At 46.3% G+C, this 21,501-nt stretch overlaps 1 protein-coding gene across 2 annotated transcripts in view; it reads left to right on the forward strand.

The window, feature by feature from the left end:
- SYT6 (synaptotagmin 6) overlaps nt 1-10,669 on the forward strand; it is a 92,778-nt gene extending 82,109 nt beyond the window's left edge. For both annotated transcript variants that reach the window (XM_075064811.1, XM_032766623.2), the window contains exons 5-7: nt 1,707-1,878; nt 2,595-2,745; nt 9,748-10,669. In XM_075064811.1, the coding sequence (XP_074920912.1) occupies nt 1,707-1,878; nt 2,595-2,745; nt 9,748-9,819 (395 nt within the window). In that variant the 3' untranslated portion in view covers nt 9,820-10,669. The remainder of the gene's footprint in view (nt 1-1,706; nt 1,879-2,594; nt 2,746-9,747) is intronic.
- Nucleotides 10,670-21,501: the final 10,832 nt, after the last annotated feature.

The following is a 21,501-nucleotide window of genomic DNA, read 5'->3' on the forward strand; positions in this document are numbered from 1 at the left end:
TGGAACTTGCAGCAGTGTAAAATGTCTGAGAATCCCAGTTTCAGATGGAAGGTGGCTTTGTAGCTCTGCAATAACATGGTGTTTGTTTACTGGAACTTCAAAATGCACTGAGATTTCCCCAGCAGTCTACATAGCCACCAAGCTGTGCTCATAACTTAGAGGCACTCTGCCAAAACCAGCCATCGGTGAACCAAGTGAGGTACAGCTGCTCTACCTCCTCTTTTTCCTTCCTGACATTTCGCACCAAGAAAAAGGGCTTTTAAATGCTGCTTCTTGCTATCAGGCCCCTGATGTGATGGCCAGTTATTTCCTCAACATGCAGACATGTCACTTAGACAATAAACTTGTATGTGCAAGTTATGGAAACTTTCCTAGAGGATGGTCCTAGAAATAGGACATTTTTGGGTAAGATACAAAGGCATTTTGCTTTATCTAATTACTGTATGCTGAATACGGGTGTCTCTCTGTCTCTGTCTCTCTCACACACACCCTCATCATAGTGGCACTCATAGCTATGGCAGCAAAAGATCTCTGTAAGTTAAGTTCCACTCCATATTTTGCTCTTCACGGTGGCTGTGTTACATTTTACTCTGTTCTACAAGTGCTGAAGTTGTCGTTTTGCTTCAGGAAATGTTTTGGGGTTGCTGTATTGTCAGATGCATTTGCAGATTCAGTTCAGCTCCATTGTGGTAGGAGCTGTACAAACTCGTAAGAAGACCCGGTTGTTTCACCAAAGGGCTGACAATGTAAAATGACAAAAAAGTAAACAGGGATTGAAAGCAGTGGGATGAAGGTGAAAACTGGCACATGGCAAGCCTGTTCTGTGGAACATTCCCTCCACTTTGAAATACAGCAAGGAGTCTATGGTAGGCACATGGCACCTTCCTGAGGTAACTTGGACACTGATGTATCAAGGATGAAACTTAATGGGGAAAAAGTACAAGGAAAGATTCTGCTACCTGAAAAATTTTCCTTAAGAGACAGAGATAAGTTATTCTGAACTGATACAGATGGCAGTTGAACTGTCTTATTGTTGCAGAGAAATGAGTCATGGCTGCTACATATCATATGTAACTCATTGGCAAAATGTATGTTGGGTCCCATTCTATTAGTTGGTCCACTACAAGATAATAGTCTACTACTTCTACCAGCTTCATGGAGTACTCCTTTAGTTAAAGGGGTAGAAGGCTTTAGTTTGGTGATGAAGATCCTGGTTTCAAACCCTGCTGATGACCCATTTGAGCTGAGTTATTACACATTCATTTCCCAGTGGTGAATTGGTGAAGAGAGCAGTTCTTTTGAGGCCCCTCGTCCCCTTGGTCACCGTGGGTAGATTTCTGTCAGGTCAAATGTCTAATAATTATTGCTACAAGGGAAATTCAAGTGGGGTTCTTGTTCATGCTATTCCTGCATTGTATAGAACATGGGTTTAAATACATTTTCTTTTTGCAGCAAAAAATAACCTCCCTTGTTTAATCTTAGTTTGCTGCTCACTCATGTTACTGAGCCCTGAGCTAGTCCTGTGAGACAGGAATTGGAATATTTGCACTTAGAAGGAAAGGGTGGAGTTTTTTAAAATAAATTAGCTGCATGGAATGGCCTCTTATAAACATCCCATAGAGGTGGTGTTATGCATTGTATTTACCTCCTATAGGACAAAATGATCCTCCATAAGCAGTAGGTTTTTCCCTTCCACTCTTCCTCAGATCCGTATGTCAAGGTGTCTCTGCTTTGTGATGGGCGGAGGCTGAAAAAGAAGAAAACCACCATTAAGAAAAACACTCTTAATCCTACCTACAATGAGGCGATAATCTTCGACATTCCCCCAGAGAACATGGATCAAGTTAGCCTTCTTATCTCCGTCATGGATTATGATAGGTAGGTGGGAGTTTCTGGAGAGCAGAAAGAAGGGAAAATCCCATTTGGCATGGTTTTCCTGCTCCCTTCCAAATCGCCTTGGTATTGCTGCTTGGATTACATCACCGGTTTGTGTCAACATGCGTCCCATAACAATGCCTTGCAAACTGTCATGTATATTTAATGCTCTGGATAATTATGTTGCTAGAAACATGAGTACAATAAACCTGATCCTTGGCTTTTCAGTCATTTTCTTCTTGAATGAGTACAATATGCCCCATAGCTGCAGAGTGTTGAGTGTATTTCATCTGAGCCATCATCCCTGTTAGAAGGCAAACCGCTTCCCCCAAAGTGGAGTGGTCAGTGTCTGAGGGATCCGTTTATTAGTGAGCCCCAAGCACCTATTCTCATGTCTCAGTTATCAGAACACGTGTCCATTGGGATCCTGTCTATTGACCTAGTCTGGAGGTCAGCCCACATACAGAATCCCAAAAGGCCTGTGCTTGGATAAAACCATCAGCATGACTGTTGTTTATATTTTGGTAGCTCCCAGAGGCCCAGTTGCAGTCAGGGCCCCATTGTGCTGGGAGCCGCACACATGTTGCAAAAGACAATAAGATATTGTCTTGGCAGTCCATAGGGAATTTCCAGTACTTGTAGGCAGTGTGGCTGTATAGGCAATGTGCACATGCCCTTTCTAGTCAAGATAATGACGCCACTTTCCCATTGCCTTTCAGAGTTGGTCATAATGAGATCATTGGAGGTTGCCGTGTGGGGATCAATGCTGAGGGACTGGGCCGAGACCACTGGAACGAGATGTTGGCATACCCTCGCAAACCCATCGCACACTGGCACCCATTAGTGGAGGTGAAGAAATCCTTCAAAGAGGTGAGTGAAGTCACTTACTTCCTTTGACTGCGTGTGCCACGCATGGCTGAGCTGGTGCAAGGATTGCAAAAAGCTTCTACTCTCACTTGGGGAGTTTCTGAGATGGGCTGAGTGGAGCTTTTTGCTGGAGGTGGACCCCAGAGAACTAGGATCTCTGCTCTGGCTTGAAATAGTTCCTTGGGCTGGCAAGCAGGAGTGGAAAGAGATGGAATTTACAGATCAGCTTGGTTTTCTTTTTATATCTGAGAGAGAACAGACAGGGAAAGGGAACACTGCTGGGATCCAGAATAAATAGCCCAGGCATACCACGTTTCTACTCTTAATTTGTGCCCCTAAAAGATTTTTGTTGACTCATCCTCAAGCCTTTCCAAGAGTAAACAGAGCAAGTGCTCCAAACATCTTCAGAGAGCATTTCACTGCATCTTTGTATCACTCAGTATGGTGACTGGACTTTAAAAGGTTGGACAACTTCCTGACCATCCACAAGGTTTCTCTTTCCGTTGTTCTCCATTTCCTCTCCTTCCTCATGCAGCCTCCTGGTCTCCTTTGATATATGTCTAATTTGGATGGTAAATCCCTGGGGGCAGAGGTGCAGTTGCCCACCTGCACAGTGCCAGGCACATCAATGGCACTTGAGTGATGATAGACAAAGCCACCATCCATAGTTATGCCATCTAAAACAATAAAGACGATAATATCCCCGGCTGGGCCAGAACAACATTTCCCTCTTATGCAGCATTGCCCAATGGCTAGGTGTGATATAAGGAGTATTTTGCTGTCCTCTGAAGTGTCAGAGGTTGAGCTCTGCTGGAGGCCAGATGCTGGGCCCCATGGATCACAGCAGTGGCCTGAACTAGTGTGTGTCCATTGAAACCTGGTCTCCTATCACCAAGATGCTTTAGAATCTTGTAAATCAAGAGTGACCTCTATGAAGTCAGTAGTGTAAAACTGGTGCAAGTCAGACTAGAATCATACCCAGAGTCATCTCTGATATGGAATTTTTTTGACAATAGCAGTGACTTTGGGTGGTGAGCTGTGCTGTGAAATGTACCACTCAGACTAAAACTGCAGTATGTCTCGCAGCCCCTCTGGCAGGAACATAGGAGTTATTCCTGTCTGCTGGGCTGGGATTTAGTGGCTCCTAAGTTTAAGGATAAATATGCAGTATTCAGTGATCCATTAGCCAGGAGGCTTAACCTCTGCAGTCTCAGTAGCAGCCGCACAGCACCTGGTTCCAGCTGTCATGTCTGATGCAGGAGGATAGAATCATTTCTCCATTTGGTAGTTTGCATGATTTTATTCCATTTAAGACTCGGCCAGGTTGCAGTTTCAAGGCTCAGTTCCTATAACATTTCTGGTAACAAACAAGGAAAATTGAAACCCACTTAAAATGGAAATCAAAATCCACTGCTGGGCCACCCAAATGTTGAAAACAAAAATCAAATACATCATTTCACCCTAATGCTGGGCAGATCAAGGGGACAATTACAAAAGCCCAGCATCATTGAGTCCTGTATTCTTGCCACAACCCACTGCACACAGCCAGCAAGCAAATGGTCCCTTTTATTTTTTAGCTCGCCTGTGTGCAACTCTTTTATACAGGAGCGCATCTAAAAACCAAGTAACAAAACACAACGAAAAACCTACCAGAGTCCCAAGCCGCAGTTACTGGGGAAATGGTTTTTCTATTACAGTAAATGTAGACAGTCTTGTAAGAGAGTTTAGGGTCAAGGTGTCTTTGATTTAATCTTCCTCTGAGCATAAAAATAGCTCTAGTGCCCCCCTGCTGGATCCACCAATCACTTTCCTACCGAGGATTCTCGGGAGGTCAGGACACGATCCTTGTGTAAAACACAGGGGTAAGGATGTTAAACTCTAGAAAGTGTCTTGATGAATTTTGGTGGGAAGTTGTTATCCTTAGCTGCTTCATCCCTGCACATCCCCCTCCTCCCACTCCTTAATGGACTGTTGTGTGGTGTTGGGCATCACCCACTGTCATGTTCGGATACGTCAATTCACAGAAAACAAGGTGGGTGGCAAATGAAAGGTTTTTCCTATAACTGGCGGGTACCCTGTTCCCAGAGCTTGCCAGCAAGTGTGCCTTTTCAGCTCTTGTGTGGGCAGCTGAGCTTTCCAACAAGGGAGCTGATCGACTCGGTTCTCATAATGTACAGTCTTAGCAAAGCTGATGACTCAGATCTCTGGTCACACTTCTCAAGACGGAGGCACTTGTCTGAGATGTCACTATGCAGTGTACTTGATAAGTGTCACCTGTGTCATAAGATCATTTGGTGAAAACATTTAGGCAGTGTAAATTGTCACAATAAAGCAGCTGCTGTCTTCCCCCTCCTGCCCTCGTTGGGTGAGCTTACTTTGCATTATTGTGGGGAACAGTAATGACCAGATTATTTGGGGAAATGTCACTATTAAGAAGCTTCCATTAGAATATGCAAGTTCTGGATACTCTTCTCTCCGTCCCCCAGATGTGTTCCCTCTAACGATGAGGAATATCAACAACTTTAGAAAGAAATGGAACAATCTGTCATGTGACAGTTCCTTTCTAAATTCAGACCTGGATTTTAAGTCAAAAGCAAGGAAACCAATTTGAATTCTTTTTTTAAAGTGATCTGAATTGCAAAACAGAAAATTGTGTCAACCAGGGTGAATTTGAAGTTATTTATGCCGTTCCGTTCTGTATGTTTTTCCTCTCCTCCTCTCAGATAAAGTTCTTGCCCGTTTCATCTTCCTTTCCCAATTTGACTGCCCATGTGCAAACTGAAGAGGTCACTTTCTTCTGGGCAATGTAGACTGCCTTGCTAATTGTTATACATTCTCTAATCTGCACTCAACTAGTGCCCTATTTTAGGGGAGGGGCAGAAATCTGTCTAAAAGGTGCTCCAGTCACACTTTGGACTTAGAATAAGATCACAGGCCTCAAATAAATAATCAGAAAAAGAGACTTTCCTTACCAGGAAGGACTCTTCCTTTAATTAAATGAATTAGTCCCTCCTCCAGGTTTCCTCTCCTCCAAGGCTGCTGCTGCCCATCCCTGTACAGTTCCAGCTGCTGGTGTCTGTTCCAGACACAAAATTGCTCTATGGCTTCTCAGGGAAACTCTTCCAGGGTAGTGTAAATCCTGGAGTCCTCTTCCCAGGGCCTACGGCCTTTCCGTTGGTATTTCCTGACTATTCAACGAGAGGAACCTGTGTGCCGTATGGCCTGGTTCCCTCAGCCATTGCATCAGTCTTACACAGATGGCTCCCTGCAGGAATTGCACTGGAGTAGTAGAATGGTGAATCAGGCCTGAGTGTGCATGAGCCTCTCCCTTTCCCTCTTTCATGGAGATGATCTGCAATGAACCATTATCAATAGCCACAGCTCTGTTCACTCTTGTTTTGCTGCCAGTAAGTGAGAAGCTTGCACGTCTCTGGTGACATTCATTGAAGGATCTCAAGGCACTTTCAAGTCATTAATTACAGGCCCCTATTGGTAAGGAAGTGTTATACCCCTTTCTCTGGATGAGCACAGACTGATTAAGGGTCTTGTCCACATTCACACATCAACTTCAACAGAGCTGGTCATGGAACCCAGTAATCCTGCTTTCCAGTGCCTTGCACTAATCAGTACCTAACGCACGCTTCCTACTATCATCAGCACATGGCTAAAGAACCAACACGCTGATCCATTTCTGCCAGGACAGTTCAGCATCTGATGAGTTTCCCCTTGCAGTACTAGGTGTGCTTCAGCCATTCCAATTCCTTTCTTATGCCTTGCTGTCCCCCTCAAAATACTTCCTGACATCAGTCAGGATCTTTAGATGCCATGTTTATAGGAAGAGATTTTTAAAAATCAGAGTATTTTTATGAACATTAAAGGCAACAGTGAAAAGTGGAGATTTGTCTCTGTTACAGAGGAAAGAAGAAAGTTTTTTCTTGTCTCCAGTGCATCTCCAATGTTACAAGGCAGTTTTGACATTCAGCACTTGGGCATTTATTTGTTTTAAAACTTTTTTTTTTCTGGAGAAATAATTTAACTTCACCGGGAGCAGGATCAAGTCCATAATGAAGGACAACTGCTCATCTTTAAAGATATGCAAAGCCAGTCTCCTCTAGTCCTTTGAGTCCATCTGGCCTTCCAAGAACTGACACTTCCCTGGCTGCTGTTACAGAAAGAATGACTCACTTCACTAATTAAGAGAAGGGAAAATATCCTGAGATTTCTCAAGACGCATAGGTCACTTGACCCTGGTCTCACTAGAGCTTCCTTCACTGTTAAGAATAGATAACATTATCATTGTAAAAGCAGGAGAAATGCTGCAATGGCACATCCTAAACTCTACCAAGAGCTTATTTCTGGAGTAATTTCTGATGGCCCATCTTTTTTGGAGGTAATTCTACCATTGAGATTACATCTGCGTCGTGTGTTCCTCTGGAGCTTTAGGTTGTCGTGAACAGCCTGGCAGCGGCAGAATGACTTTACCTGAAGGTACCCTATGTCTGAGACACAATTCTTGGTTCTTAACGCAGTACTTTCTGCTGACTTTTAATTAAATACCCACCGTGCTGTATGGTGGGTTGCTTTGGAAATGAAAAATGTCTGATCTCTTTGAGGAGAGGGAGTAAATGCCAACCCTTAACCCCTCAATTCTGCCCCTGCCTCCCTAGAATGAGTATTTGTACAGATAAGTCATGAAAGCAGGTCGTCTGCTGCTGGCATAACGCTAGCTTTACATTAATCTGAGTGTTGAGTGTACCCTGAAAAGGCAGAGCTGAGCCAAGATGGGCAACGACCAGCACACCTTCCCAGGACCGGCGCCAGGGTTTCTGGTGCCCTAGGCGCCGGGCCATTTTGCCGCCCCGTGCGTGGGTCTCACGGCTCTGGTGGAGCTGCCGCAGGAGGAGGAGCTGGAGCTGCCTGCGGCAGGTCCACCAGATCCGCGGGACCAGCAGACCGTCCGCAGAAATGCCTGCGGCAGGTCCACTGGAGCTGCGGGACCAGCGGACCGTCCGCAGGTACGACTGCGGCAGCTCCACCGGAGCCGCCTGCCGCCCCCCGACAAAATGCCACCCCCCCATAATGCTGGCGCCCTAGGTGACTGCCTAAGTCGCCTAAATGAAAGTGCTGGCCCTGCACCTTTCCCTGTGACCTGCTCACTACTGACTGGAGACCTCACAATCCAGCCAGACATAGCTGTGTGTTAGCACATCCGATCCACTCAGGCAGTTGGACTGTGCCCATTGCAGAGCACATGGAGAGTCCTGAGAAAATCCCCCCCATGCAGCCCTCTGGTTTTTAGTGTTAATGACCCTTACATGGAAGCAGGATTTTTAAGCATTTCTCTCTCTGGTTGGTCACTGTCATGTTCCCACCACCATGCCCTTTCCCCATGACTGACTCATTCTTCTCACTGATGGGCCTGGGCCAAAGCAAGCATTTATTTTCTGAAGAGAAAAACAGGGAAAGAATGAATGAACTCTTGCAGGCCAGTGAGTGTGTTCAGATGGTGTCTTAAACAGGATCTTTGGAGCCAGCCATCCTACACAAAGGGATTCCATAGCTCTGATCTGCCATCCTGAGCTGTCGGCATAGCAGAGTATGGGAGAGAACTGCACATGGAAGGGACAGTGTCTCCAGGGTACCAAGTGATGGGTGCAAGGCCTGATTGGCCATGGCTCTGCACCACTGAGCACCATTTATACCTGTGCAAAGTAGGTGTTCAATGAAACTGAATCCGAATTCTCCACCCATACACACTTCTCATGGCATTTCCCACACACTTTGCAAGGAATGAATTGCTAGCCAGTCAGGGGCCAAAGTTGCAATGACATCATGTGGACATGAGATCCACAGCCAGGCATTGAACCACATTTGTTTCTCTGTGACAGTAAACCCAGCCACTTGCAAGGTTTATACTGGGTCAGGGGAGCAATTCCTCTGGAACTTATCACAATTATTCTGAGAGTTGAAGTGAGTAACTGCACCTCTCAGATCCTACAGGGCAGGTTAATTCCTCAGGGTCCTGTCTTGTGCATGCTTTCCATGGCACAGAGTGATTCACGTGCATGGGTGAGAGTCGAGAGCATTGGTCCTCCTAAACAGTGTAACATTCTTGTTGCTTGTTTGGACTGGAACAGAGAAACCCTGTGGCAAAGCCAGTCAGTAGTGTGACTTTTGCCTGGATTTATTCATTTGCAGTGATTTGGTGCAAATCAACTGGTGAATTTTGTCTGTTATGTGAACTTCATGCACTTTGAGCACTAATACTTACACGCAAAGATTTTTGCTGGCTCAGGAGAGGAGAGAATTGGTTTGGAGTGGACAGCGCTGCAACAGGAGCCAGAAGCAGGTGCAATGTGAAATACTATGTTCCCTGAAGCCTTTGGGAGATGCATGTAGTTTGTCATTTGCATTCAATAAAATGAGAGAGAAAGAGACTGGCAAGACCTCAAAAACTTGAGTGATATTGGTTTTAAAATACACTGAAAGCTCCAAGACAAATTGCTAATAATTTATGGTCTGAAGTCCCTGACAATGAAGTGTTTACGACATACTAACCTATCCATCCATCCCCAGTCTGATCTGATTTTCAATTTGAAAAACGGCTCTGGCACTGGGTCCTGTGGAGTCTCATCATCTCTCTTTACTGCAATGATTTAATTAACTTTGCTATTGTTCAATATTAAAAAAAAAGTTGCATGCTAAAATGGGAAACAATGAGAGGGCAAATTTTCTCCAGCTAAGGTGCATGAACATGATTTATCTGATGCTCAGTCTTGGCACCGGGGTTCAGGATTACAAAAGTAATAAAATGCACTGGCAACCCCCCATAGGTGGTGTCAGGCAGGCATAGCTGCCACCAATGAGGTGTTAATGATCAAATGATAGAAGCAGACAATCATAAGCTAAACCCAATTCTGCAGCAGATGAGACTGTGGGAAGTAAGACAATGGTTTTGACATGGAAATGTGGGGAGAATAACATGCTGCTTTTCTCCTCCATCAGTGGCAAGGCCGAGCAGCAAGCTTCGACAGCCAAGGCTCGTGTCCATCTCCTAAGCCACTTCCCACACCATGAGCCACCGAAGCAGTGGACTAGAATGGGACTAAACAAAGTTCTTTTGCTCTTGTCCTACACAGTCTGAACAACTTATTGCTGAGTGACACCAGCGAAGCACTCCAGGCCTGGTTGTTCCAATGTAGGTAAAGGCAGAAGAAACGCTTTGTGGTCAAATTTGTCTTGGTTTATTACGTCTCCCAAGGTGATGTTTGTGGCTTTCATTTTATGGATCTGCTGTCAGAGGAAGAAGATGGAACAAAACATGAGCTGGAAGGCTGGTCTGTAAAATAACCTGTAAAATGCTGGATCAGTAGCAGAGACCTTCTCAACCTCTCTGAACACCAATGATATACCCCAGGGAAGAGGCACGGGGAGAAGCATGCGGCTGCATTTTCTGCCTCTGATTGGAACTGTATAAATAGAAGCCTTGATTAGACTTCATGTGACCAGTTCTTTATTATTGTGATCAATCTGAATTCAGCCACATGTTTACAGGTTTCTTATTCATGTAGAAATGTTCATGAGCTTTTCAAAGTTCGTGCCGTGTGTACCCCAAACTTCCCTCTGTGACGTATTAAAGATTTGTTGATTCCTCAGGGAAAATGATTTATTTTCTGTATATGTATTCTCCCTAGGGCTATTTGCATGAACAGTTGTCATCCTGTCTGCACCTGCTGCTCATTCCTCTGTGACATGACTTGTCTGATGTGGAGTGAAGAGGACTGTATTGACACAAGCAGGGTTCTGATGTGAGGTGGGAAATGGGTTATAGGAGCAGGTGAAAGTCTTGCATGAACACTAGATCTTTATTTTATAAATAGCCCTAGTAGTACAGCGTGAGAGAATACAGAGGAGCACAAAATATATAAACAAGGGAGGGGTGTTAAATTTTTTTAAAAAAAAAATAAGCTTTTAAACTAGGGCTGTCAAACAATTTTAAAAAAATCACAATTCATCATGAGTTTTAAAAAAAAGTTGTGAATAATTGCAATTTTAATTGCACTGTTAAACAATACTAGAATATCAATTGAAATTCAGCATGGAAGCATGTCCTCTGGAATGGTGATGAAGCACAAACAGGTATACAAACGTGTAGCATATCGGGCACATAAATATCTTGCAATGCTAGCTACAACAGTGCCATGCGAATCCCTCTTCTCACTTTCTGGTGACAATGCTGCTTGCTTCTTATTTACAATATCTCCTGTAAATGTAAATGAGCTTGTTTGTTTTAGCGATTGGCTGAACAAGAAGTAGGACTGGGTGGACTTGTAGACCCTGAAGTTATACATTATTTTGTTTTTGAGAGCAGTTATGTAAAATAAATTTCTGTATTTGTAAGTTGCACTTTCACTAAAGATTACACTACAGTACTTGTATGGGGTGAACTGAAAAATACTATTGTTTCATTTTACATGGCAAATATTAGTAATATAATATAAAATGAGCTCTGTACACTTTGTATTCTATATTGTAATTGATATCAATATATTTGAAAATGTGGAAAAAATCCAAAATATTTATAATAAATTTAAACAATAGATACCAATTTAACAGTGTGATTAAAACTGCGATTAATTACAAGTTTTTTAATGTAGTTAATTTGTTTTGCGTTAATCTCTTGATTTAACTAATTGACAGCCCTACTTTAAATTTTCTGTCAGTTGTAAGCAGCTATTTATTAAGAAAAGTGTCTAAAATCTCAGACTTTTACCTGGGTTTATGTTGTGAATAATGAATGGTCACTAATGCCATTGGCTGCAAGATCTAGAAAATGTTACCACATCTCAGTTCCATGTTTTTCACTGGTATTTATCAGCAAATAGACTTTCTGAGACTTTTCATCTTGGACATCTGTTCTCTAAATTGCTAAATACATTAGTGTTTGTTTCACTGATATTAAACAATTTTGGGCAGCCATCCCCTTCCTCTCCAATCACCAATGTACAGGGATGGTGACTCAGGTTAGCAAGCACCTGAGCGAGCAATCACAAGTTCCAGCTCAGCCTCATTTTCCCTAAATGTTATACCATACATTAGTCTATACTGTGCATTATGATTGACTGATCTGAATGTTCTAGACTTTTGTGTGTATGTCTTTGCTGGGTGAGAGGGAGCCGTTGTTCAGTGAAGCACAAATACCTAACTTCTCACCAGACTTTGGATCTTAATTCCCTGTGTGCCACATGCTAAAGGAGCAGAAACTCAATAAAAGATTTGATTTGTAATGCCTGTTTTACTGGCCCAAATGCTTGTTTCTCTCGGGAAAGCAGTGACGGTGTCTATCCATTTTCAGATGTTCAGCCAATTAGAGCACACCCAAAAAGACTCCCTGTGTGAATTAAACTCGAGTGGAGACACTCTGCTGAAAATGAGACAATCCAATGATATTGGCAGTGGTGGTGTAGCCGTGTTGGTCCCAGGATGTGAGAGAGAAAAGGAGGGTGAGGTCAGATTTTTTATTAGCCCAACATCTAACGGCGAAAGAAGAGCTTGAAAACTTGTCTCTTTCACCAACAGACCTTGGCCCAATAAAATATACTACTTTGCTGGCCACTGCTATTTACAATTTGTTTTAAAAAGAGAAGCAGTGAAACTGCAGTAATGGTGCAGAATTACGTGTGGTGGTTGGTGCTGTAGACTATACGGCCCAGGGGTTATCCTGCAAACACCTTCCAGGCAGTAGTCCTTTCCGATTGTGTCCTGTGTCTTCTAGGAGGAAAAAGCTTTAATAATTCAAATATTGACTCACAAGCCGGGCAAGCGGAACCCCTACCAAACAGCACTAAGACTGACCTAGCCCTTAGTCTAGAAAAGAGACACCTAAGGCGGGAGTATAATAGAGGGTGGAGAATGAATGGGGTGGAGAAAGGGAATAGGGGAATGTTGTTTAGCATGTCACATAATACAGGGCTTCTCAAACTGGGGGTCGGGACCCCTCAGGGGGTCACAAATTTATTACATGAGGGTCACGAGCTGTCAGCCTCCACCCCAAACCCTGCTTTGCCTCCAACATTTATAATGGTGTTAAATATATAAAAAACTGTTTTTAATTCATAAGGGGGGTCACGCTCAGAGGCCTGCTAAGTGAAAGGCTTCCCCAGTGCAAAAGTTTGAGAACCACTGACATAATACAAAAACTAGAGGTCACATAATGAAATATTGAGACAGCAGGTTTTAAACAAACATAAGCAGTCATGGCAGGCATTTTGGGATACTGGTGGAAGCCAGTTATGTTGACAAAACAAACAGCAGTGTCTATAGTGATTTGAGCATTGGCCTGCTAAACCCAGGGTTGTGAGTTCAATCCTTGAGGGGGCCATTTAGGGATTTGGAGATTGCTCCTGCTTTGAGCAGGGGGTTGGACTAGATGATCTCCTGAGGTCCCTTCCAACCCTAATAATCTATGATTCTATAAGGAAGTCCTACATCACAACACACAATCAACCTATGCAACTCATTTCCAGGAGATGTTGTAAAGGCCAAAACTATATCTGGGTTTAAAAAAGAACTAGATAAGTTCATGGAGGACAGGTCCATCAATGGCTATTAGCCAACATGGTCACAGACACAACCCCATGCTCTGACTGTCCCTAAACCACCAACTGCCAGAAACTGGGATGGGACAATGGGGGATGGATCACTTGATACATTGCCTTGCTCTGTTCACTCCTCCGAGCTCATCTGGCACCAGCCACTGTTGGAAGATGGGATACTGGAATAGATGGACCATTTGTCTGACCCAGTATGGCTGTTCTTATGTTCTAAACCATGATCTGAGCTGAACTGAACCTACTGAGGGTCTCTATCATAAGTTTAAAAGTGCCTCACACTGCTTTCAGAGGATCATATTAATCTGCAATGCATGCATGCTATTATCTCCTGCTGGGCCTTCTGGGCCGCTGAGGGTGTGTCTACTCCAGGAGTGGTGAAAGCTTCCTAAAAGTGGGGGGTTCACTGGTACCTGAACTGTGGCCCCACCTCCCATGTCACCCTTTCCCCCTAAGGCCCTGCCCCGTGCCACCCTCCCTTCTCCTTGAGCCCCTGCCCTTCCTCCTCCCCCAAGACCCCATTCCTGCACTGCCTCTTCCCCACTGACTCTGTCCCTGCTTGCTCCTCTCTGCCCCCTACCCCACTGCTTGCCTTTAGGGCCGGTAAATAGTGGTGGGGCCATGCCCCCCTCCCCCCCGTTAAGGTACCCCTGGTCTACACTGCAATGTGAGTCCAGGGTTCAAGCCCAACCCCCCTCTGTCTACACTAGGGTGACCAGATAGCAAATGTGAAAAGTCGGGACAGGGGGTAGGGGGTAATAGGAGCCTATACAAGAAAAAGACCCAAAAATTGGGACCGTCCCTATAAAATCAGGACATCTGGTCACCTTAGTCTACACAAAGATCGTGCTAGCACCCCCTCCCCCACCCCCTGCCTCAGGGCTTGAGGGGCCAAATCTGAGTCAAGCCCAAGGTTCATGCCCTATTGCTTTGCAGTGTAGATGTGGCCCCACTGGACGCACACTGAGATTTGGCCAATAGTACCCCACAAGCCCACAGACCATCCTCTGGACAGTGACGTTTGGGTGGCCAGGCACGTTTTCTCATGCTGCACCATGAACAAAGGCCTAGAGCGGCCACGTTTTGGGAGGGCACTAAGAAGTCTGGGCTGTGAGCAGTTGGACTCAGGCCCATATAACACTGTGTAGACGCTGTTAGAGAAGAGTGAGGCTGGGCCCCGGAGTTCAATAATTACTAACCTGGGGGTTACAAACGAGTGTGGACATGCAAGCTGTAGGGTAAGAAACATAGGTGCTGCTACCACTAGTTACTAACTCTAGGCTTACACTGCAGGCTATGGCTACAGGGGGCACTGAGACCGGGTTCTGGCTCGGTTTGAACCCAAGACCCAGTGGTTAAATTCAGGAGGCAAAGGCCAGAGTGGTGCTCTGGAAACTATTTTCAAACCTGCCGGGCAGAAGCCCTGAGCTCCAGTGCCTCCCGGGGGGGGGGCCTCCTGCCCTGCAGCTGAAGCCTGGAGCCACACAGCCCCATAGGACAAAAGCCCCTAGCCCCAGGATCACCCCGCCTTTCAGGGCAGAAGCCACATGCTCTTCCCCACCCCCCCACAAAGTCCCTAGCCCCATGGCCTCCCCCTTTTGCAGAGTCCCCCCCCCCCCCCAAGTCTGGTTGGCAGAGAATGGGGAGGATGTCACAGGCGGTGGGGTGGGTGGGAACTACTCTATGAGACTTTAAGCCCTGCCAAGACCCCAGTCTGACCACTCACAAATCAGTCTGGCTACCTACTGGGGCAGGTCAGAGCCCAGCTCCCACTGAGCCTTGGACCCAAGCCCTGGCATGTTTGCAGTGTGGCTGCAGCTCAAGCCACAGCCCCATCAGCAGCTCTGCAGGACACAGTCTGGCCATGTTAGCACAGCTGTGAGACCCAGGGCCAGCACTGGCCACGCAGGAGTACAATGAAGTGGGAATGCGCAAGTACAGGCGTGGAAACGCTGAGTCCGCAGGCCGGTTCCCGCAGAGCTGTGCTCACAAGGCAGCATAGACGCACCCTGAGTGTCATGAGTCCTATGGTCGGATTCTGCTCCCCAGTACACCAGGGTCACTGGTTCTGGTATAATTACTCTGGAGTCAACGTGCTGTAACTTAGATCCGATGCAGACTCCTGCTCCACTCACTCCTTTCAGAGCTGGCCTGGATCTCTTTGGTGACTGAGCAAGGTGCACAGCTTGCCCCTGCCCTGTTACAGTCACCCCTCAAATACTCAGCTGCTCATCAGCCAGCACTGGAATCATGGTCATGTTAGTCAAGTTCCCAAGAGCATGGCTGCAAGACCAGTTTATTCGTGGCACACTGGGGTGTGAATCTACCCTGTGCTAGCCGGCCATCGCTTCTGTGTCTGCGTGGCTCCCACTGACGCCTACTGGTGTTTTTTAAACTGCTCAGGTCTAACCAGCTTTGACCCAGGCCATCTTAACTGGCAGAGCCCAGGTTGTGCTTTCATGCAGGCTGGTAACCTGCTCCCTCCGCAGTCAGAACGCAGGTGACTGCTCAGAGCCCTTCAGTGCCTCCCGCTAGCCCACCTCCAGCCCCAGAGCAGTTCTCCCACAATTCCCTGGGCAGGAATCAGGAGTGGCTCAGCTCACTGCCCAGAGAAGCCAGGTCTGTGCTCCCAGCGGTCCCAGCGAGTGCAGCCCCAGGGAGGTCACAGCAATGCAGACAGGTCCTTGCAGTAGGGCAGCTCACACCCCACCTAGGCTAACCTGGGGCTCAGACCCAGGTGCTCATTGTGGGAGTTATGGTTGCAGGGAAGATTTACCCCCTGGAAGCTGCATATCCAGTTTCAGCTGGATGGTATGATGTTGTCATCTAAACATGTATTAATCACTCTCTCACTCAGTCCCTTGCTTCCTTAAGCTTCGCTCCTCGGGCTTTGTGCTGCTGTACAAATCACTGCCTTTCCGTCACATTTCTCATTAGCTGGGACTTAGTCAAAACAGACGTGGGGTTTGGCATCAAGCTTCTATTTTTAATCCCTGCTTCACACAGATAATCAATTTCCTCTCACTATTGATTGTCAGCGGCATTGCTGAGATACTGCCACTGTCTCACTGACTAACACCCCCAGCCTGGCATGCTGCGAAACCCACAGTTAGACTGGAAACACCGCAGCTGAGCTATGACGCTTGGTGAAGGGATAATGAACCCGCTGTATGTTCATCAGCGCCTGACCTCAGCTAGGCCACAACCTGACCACACTAATCAGCAAATGCACAGATTGTCCAAGTACAAACTATTTCCCTTCATCCCAATGGAAACCCTGTTCTTTTAGCTCTGCAAGCAGCTTGGGCCAGCACATGTGGAATGGAATGCAGAACCATTTCTTTCTTTCCTCGCGCAGACGGGCAGGCCAGGGCCATGCATCACCCTCTAGTACTGACTCATGCCAATGGCCAATTAAAATCAGTGGGACAGCTCCTGGGTCAGATCCAGCCAAGTCACTGACAGTCTTTCCAATGGGAGCTGGATCAAGGCTTTCCTAAGTACTCCTCAAAGTATACATTGCCCCTTCAGCCCCTTAGGCTCCAGCCTCTGATTGCGTACACCCTCCACACAACAGAGACACATAACTCTTTACAGGGCATGTACCAGTTACTGGCAACTTTGCAAAATTGGAACACTAGCCACAAGTGGTTAATTTTACTCAAACAAGCTAACCAAACACTGCCAAACATTCCCAGGCCCTGGGCCTGACCTCAGCCTCACTCTTCTCTTTGTTACAGCCTTACGTGGCTCCTGTTTTTCAGAGCCATGCTTAAGGGCAGAAAAACCGCTGAAGCGGTGTTACCTGAGGTGCAGTGTAATTACCAGCTGCTTCTGTGGAACTGTCTGAAATGAGGCTAGAAGAGACATTGTGACACACTGGGTGTATCTAAATACTTGGCCTGCAAATATGTTTTTCCATGACACACTTGTCATTGTCTGCCATCAACCCTGCCATTATTTTGCACCATATACAGGCACTTTAGTGTTCAGACACGTGGAAGAGAAAGATCTCTGTGCATCCCTCACTGGAGGCATGTCTTCCCTAGCAACATTAAAGTTTGTGTAGTCACGGCAGAGAGCTCTCCCAGCACTATTAAAAACCCAGCTCCATGAGAGGAATAGCTCCCAGCGCAGGTGCACTGTCTACACTGCCACTTTACAACACTGAAACTTGCTGCACTCAGGGGGGTGTTATAGCATTGATTTCCCAGTGCTTTGTGGAAGGAAACATTTCAAATGAATACAGCTGATTTTGTTAATCTCGGTTAAAAGCAGATAGCAGTCACAGTAAGAAACATCCATTATCGTTCCAGGCTGAGCTTTACAAGCCTGATCCCACATCTATGCTAGAGCTGTATAAAGGGACCACAGGGTAAATGAGAATCAGGCCCGGATCTCATACACGGCTGCAACTCTGAAATAACCCTAGTGAGCTTCATTAAATTAACTGGTGTGAGACATGCAGGACTGAACCGGACTGTGCTAGGTCATCTAGTTCAGTCCCCTGCACTGAGGCAGGACTAAGTATTATCTACCATCCCTGACGGGTGTTTGTCCAACCTGTTCCCAATGACGGAGATTCCACAACATCCCTAAGTAATTTGTTCCAGTGCTTAACTACCCAGACAGTAAGTTTTTCTTAATGTCTCATGTTAATCTCCTTTGCGGAAATTTAAGCCCTTTGCTTCCTGTCCTGTCCCCTGTGGTCCTGTGGATAAGGTGAACAATCTACCACTCTCCTTGTAGTGTGGCTTCCCTCCAGCACCTAAGGACTTAACTCCCCCAGGCTGTGCAGGGCAGAGCAGGCAGTATAAGAGCAGGGCCCTGCAGCTCAGTTAGGGCTGGACCAGGGAAGGAGGCAGACATCCCTCCCAGGGAGCTGAGCCCTCAGCCCCAGGAGACTGAAGACCCCAGGGAGAGACTGGAGGAAGGGCCACCCGACTGAGACTGAGCCAGGGCCCAGTGGTGAAGGAGCAGCACCAGCAGGAGCCAGTAGGAGGTAGCCCAGGGAAACAAGACTTTGGTCTGTTTGTGCTGCCAGCAATAGCTTAGTTGTATATTATAGACTTATAGAAAGAGACCTTCTAAAACGTTAAAATGTATTACTGGCACATGAAACCTTTAATTAGAGTGAATAAATGAAGACTCGGCACACCACTTCTGAAAGGTTGCCGACCTCTGGTTTAGCTGCTTCATAGCAGAAATAGCAGGGGGCGGGAGGCCAAACCTTGGCAAGGAAAAAGCCCTCCGAAGTGAGAAAAGCCTTGAGGCACCCTAAGAACAATTGTTTTAGCTCTAGCTGTGTTGTGAACATGTGGGACTCCTGCGGCGCCATGTGCAGTCGAGTTGGACTGTTCCTTTTTTGCTAAGTATGCATGACAAGAGCATGTGCTGTGCAGACTACCCATGGCTGTCACACTTACACACCTCCCGCAGTCCATGCACACGTTGTGAGGCAGTTGGGAGGAAATTGCCCTTACTGATTCCAGCATTATGTCAGGACTTCGATACCTTGGGTCTCCCTTAGCCTTTGTGTTTGCTCTGCAGTCAGTTCCAACAATGGGTTCAGTCTTGGATCACCACCTTATTCCCAAGGCCTGTTGAGAAGATCAGCTGCAGTCTGCGTCTGTGCATGGGGCTGGAGTGGCTCACTTCTAGAGTGACCTTAAGTCCTGTTTTGGACAGGACATTCCCTTTTTTAAGCCCTGTCCTGGCTGTCCTGACTTTTTTTTTAAAGGACGCATTTGTCCCATTTGCTCTTGCTGACTTGATCAGTTGGCAAAAGAAAACGGGATAAATGCCCACTTTTGTCAAAAAGATGGGGTGTGGTGTGGAGGAATTTGAAGGTGGGGAGGGAAGGGTAAGCAGAGATGCCAGCCCCCTGCAACAGGGGATGCAGGGCAAGGGACGGGAGGCAACGTTCCAGCATGGAGCCGGGGGGAGGCAGCAGGGTTCCAGCAAAGGGCCAACAGCCTCCTGAGGCCTCCCCTCCACCCCACCCCCCTCAGGGGTCTAGCCATGGGCAACAGCTTTGCGGGGGGAAGGGAGGTCCTCGGGCGAGCAGCTGGGGGTGTCCCATTTTCCCTTTGGGAAATATGGTCACCCTACTCACTCCTCGTTGTGCAGAAGGAAAAGATATAGGCTGGTTCTATTGCCCAAGAATATTACCCATGCTGCTCCATGAAAACAGCCAAAACTAGGCCACTGCGCCATTTAAAGTCTATTTTGTGGTAAGGTCAGACTTTGTTCTGGTCATCTGCCCATGGTGAACTTGGGTCTAGGAGAAGCAGGCTCTCACTCATTGTTACAGTCAGCCTGGGTTTACAGAGAATGGCACTTAGTACTTGGCTGCATTAAACATCTTGGGATAGTTCTTGTGCCTTATAGCCTCAGTGCACCCTCAGTGGCAATTTTACTTGATGAATCTCTGTGTTATGAGGAATGTTTATTTCCTGTAGCTAGATGTGTAAAATAATTGTACAGTTTTGCACCATGCAGTGATTGTCTTTGTCTTTAGAGAGTCTCTATATTTTAAAACAGGGCATTCAGCATGCAACTATATGGGTGTAGTTTATATTTTCCATTGAACTCCTAATTAAAAAGAACAAGGAATTTATGATACGCTTTATTTCCAAAATCTAGTCTAGAAATGAAGTAAAAAATGTAGTTTATTAAATTTAATAAAATAACTTAGAATGGTTTGTTGTGAGTTTTAATCTTACTATATGTTCAGTTGCCACGGAAAACACCCATGGTGATGAGCGTAACCTGCAGCTTTGTCAAGTACAAAATAAAATTAAAACAAACAACCCACAATTCCCCCTGTTCCTTCCTGTCCCACTGTGAGCGTCTGCCAATGAGGCTGCAATGCCCAGCTGAGCCCAAGTGCACAACAGCCAGTCTCCCCTATAATGTCTTCCTCTTACCACCAGATTTGGGTATTAATACATTTCAGTTGGGTCCCAGAATTTCCCTCCATGTGTAGCGTGGTACAGCTGGACAGGGGCATTTGGAAGATTTTTTCTACCTCCTCCAAAGCTGAGATGCCAGACTGTACATTCCAGTGGTTGGAGCTTCTGGACAAGGTAGTGAGCTAGCTGCCTAGACAGGTGGATGGTCTGGCACAGCAGGAGGCAGGATGCCAGACTCTGTGGGTTAAGGGATTGATCCGTTACTGCAAATCCTATATTCCTGAACAAAGAAAAACTGAATTTCCTGTACCTAGGACAGTGTCAAACATCAGGCCGCCAACCTAGACACAATCCGGGTCATTATCACTGTAGAGCTCCTACACCCCAGGAAATCAGGGCCTTCAGATGGATTTGATTTCCAAACAGCACTGGAACATTCAGGGACCAGACTCAGAGTCACCCTCAAGAGGTATTAAATATACTAATGAACAAGAGCAAAAAGTCTCCCTGGAAAGCTTAGGAAGGCAAGAAAATTACCATAAAGTGATGGAAGCATCTTGCAGGAACATCAAAGGGGCACATTCAGAGCACTGCTTAGTTCCCAAGGCCATAAACTGAGCTTTGCTCTTGCTTCCTGGGTCTTACACGACACGTGGATTACAGCTTCCCTGGTTATTAGGCTAATGATTTTGGGTGCCCAGTTTGAGACACCTTTGAGGGGTCTGGCTCTCAGAGGGTGGGTGCTTGGCATAGCCTGAAAACCAGCTCCTTTCTGATGTTGCGCATTGGGCACCAACTACCACTGTCACTTGGGAGAATGCAGGCCTGTGAAGCCAAGAGACCGATAAGCAGAACATTGAGTCTCCCGCCCACAGCCGAGAATCCTGTGTGTTAATGAGAGAAGGCACTGACATGGAGCCAGGTACTGGACCTAGCACTCTCACTGGCAAATGGAAAACATGGATAAATTATTTCAATAAGGCCAAGGCATCACTGTACTGTGGGAAGGACCGTCAGCAGCACAGTGTACAGAGATGCCTAAGCCATGTGTGAGGCAAAAAATTCCCCAGGCTGATGTGGGACAGAGGAACAATACTGCTACTAAGGGCCAATAACAGCTGGAGCAGGGAGGATTTTAATCCTGGTGGGTCCCGTTCACTAATTGACACGAGATTTTTTTCCCTGGCTTTTTTTCCCTTGGTGCATTGCCCCATGAGTCACTGCTGCACATCGCC

This window comes from Chelonoidis abingdonii, chromosome 4, assembly GCF_003597395.2.
Source record: "Chelonoidis abingdonii isolate Lonesome George chromosome 4, CheloAbing_2.0, whole genome shotgun sequence".
NCBI classification, from domain to species: domain Eukaryota; kingdom Metazoa; phylum Chordata; order Testudines; family Testudinidae; genus Chelonoidis; species Chelonoidis abingdonii.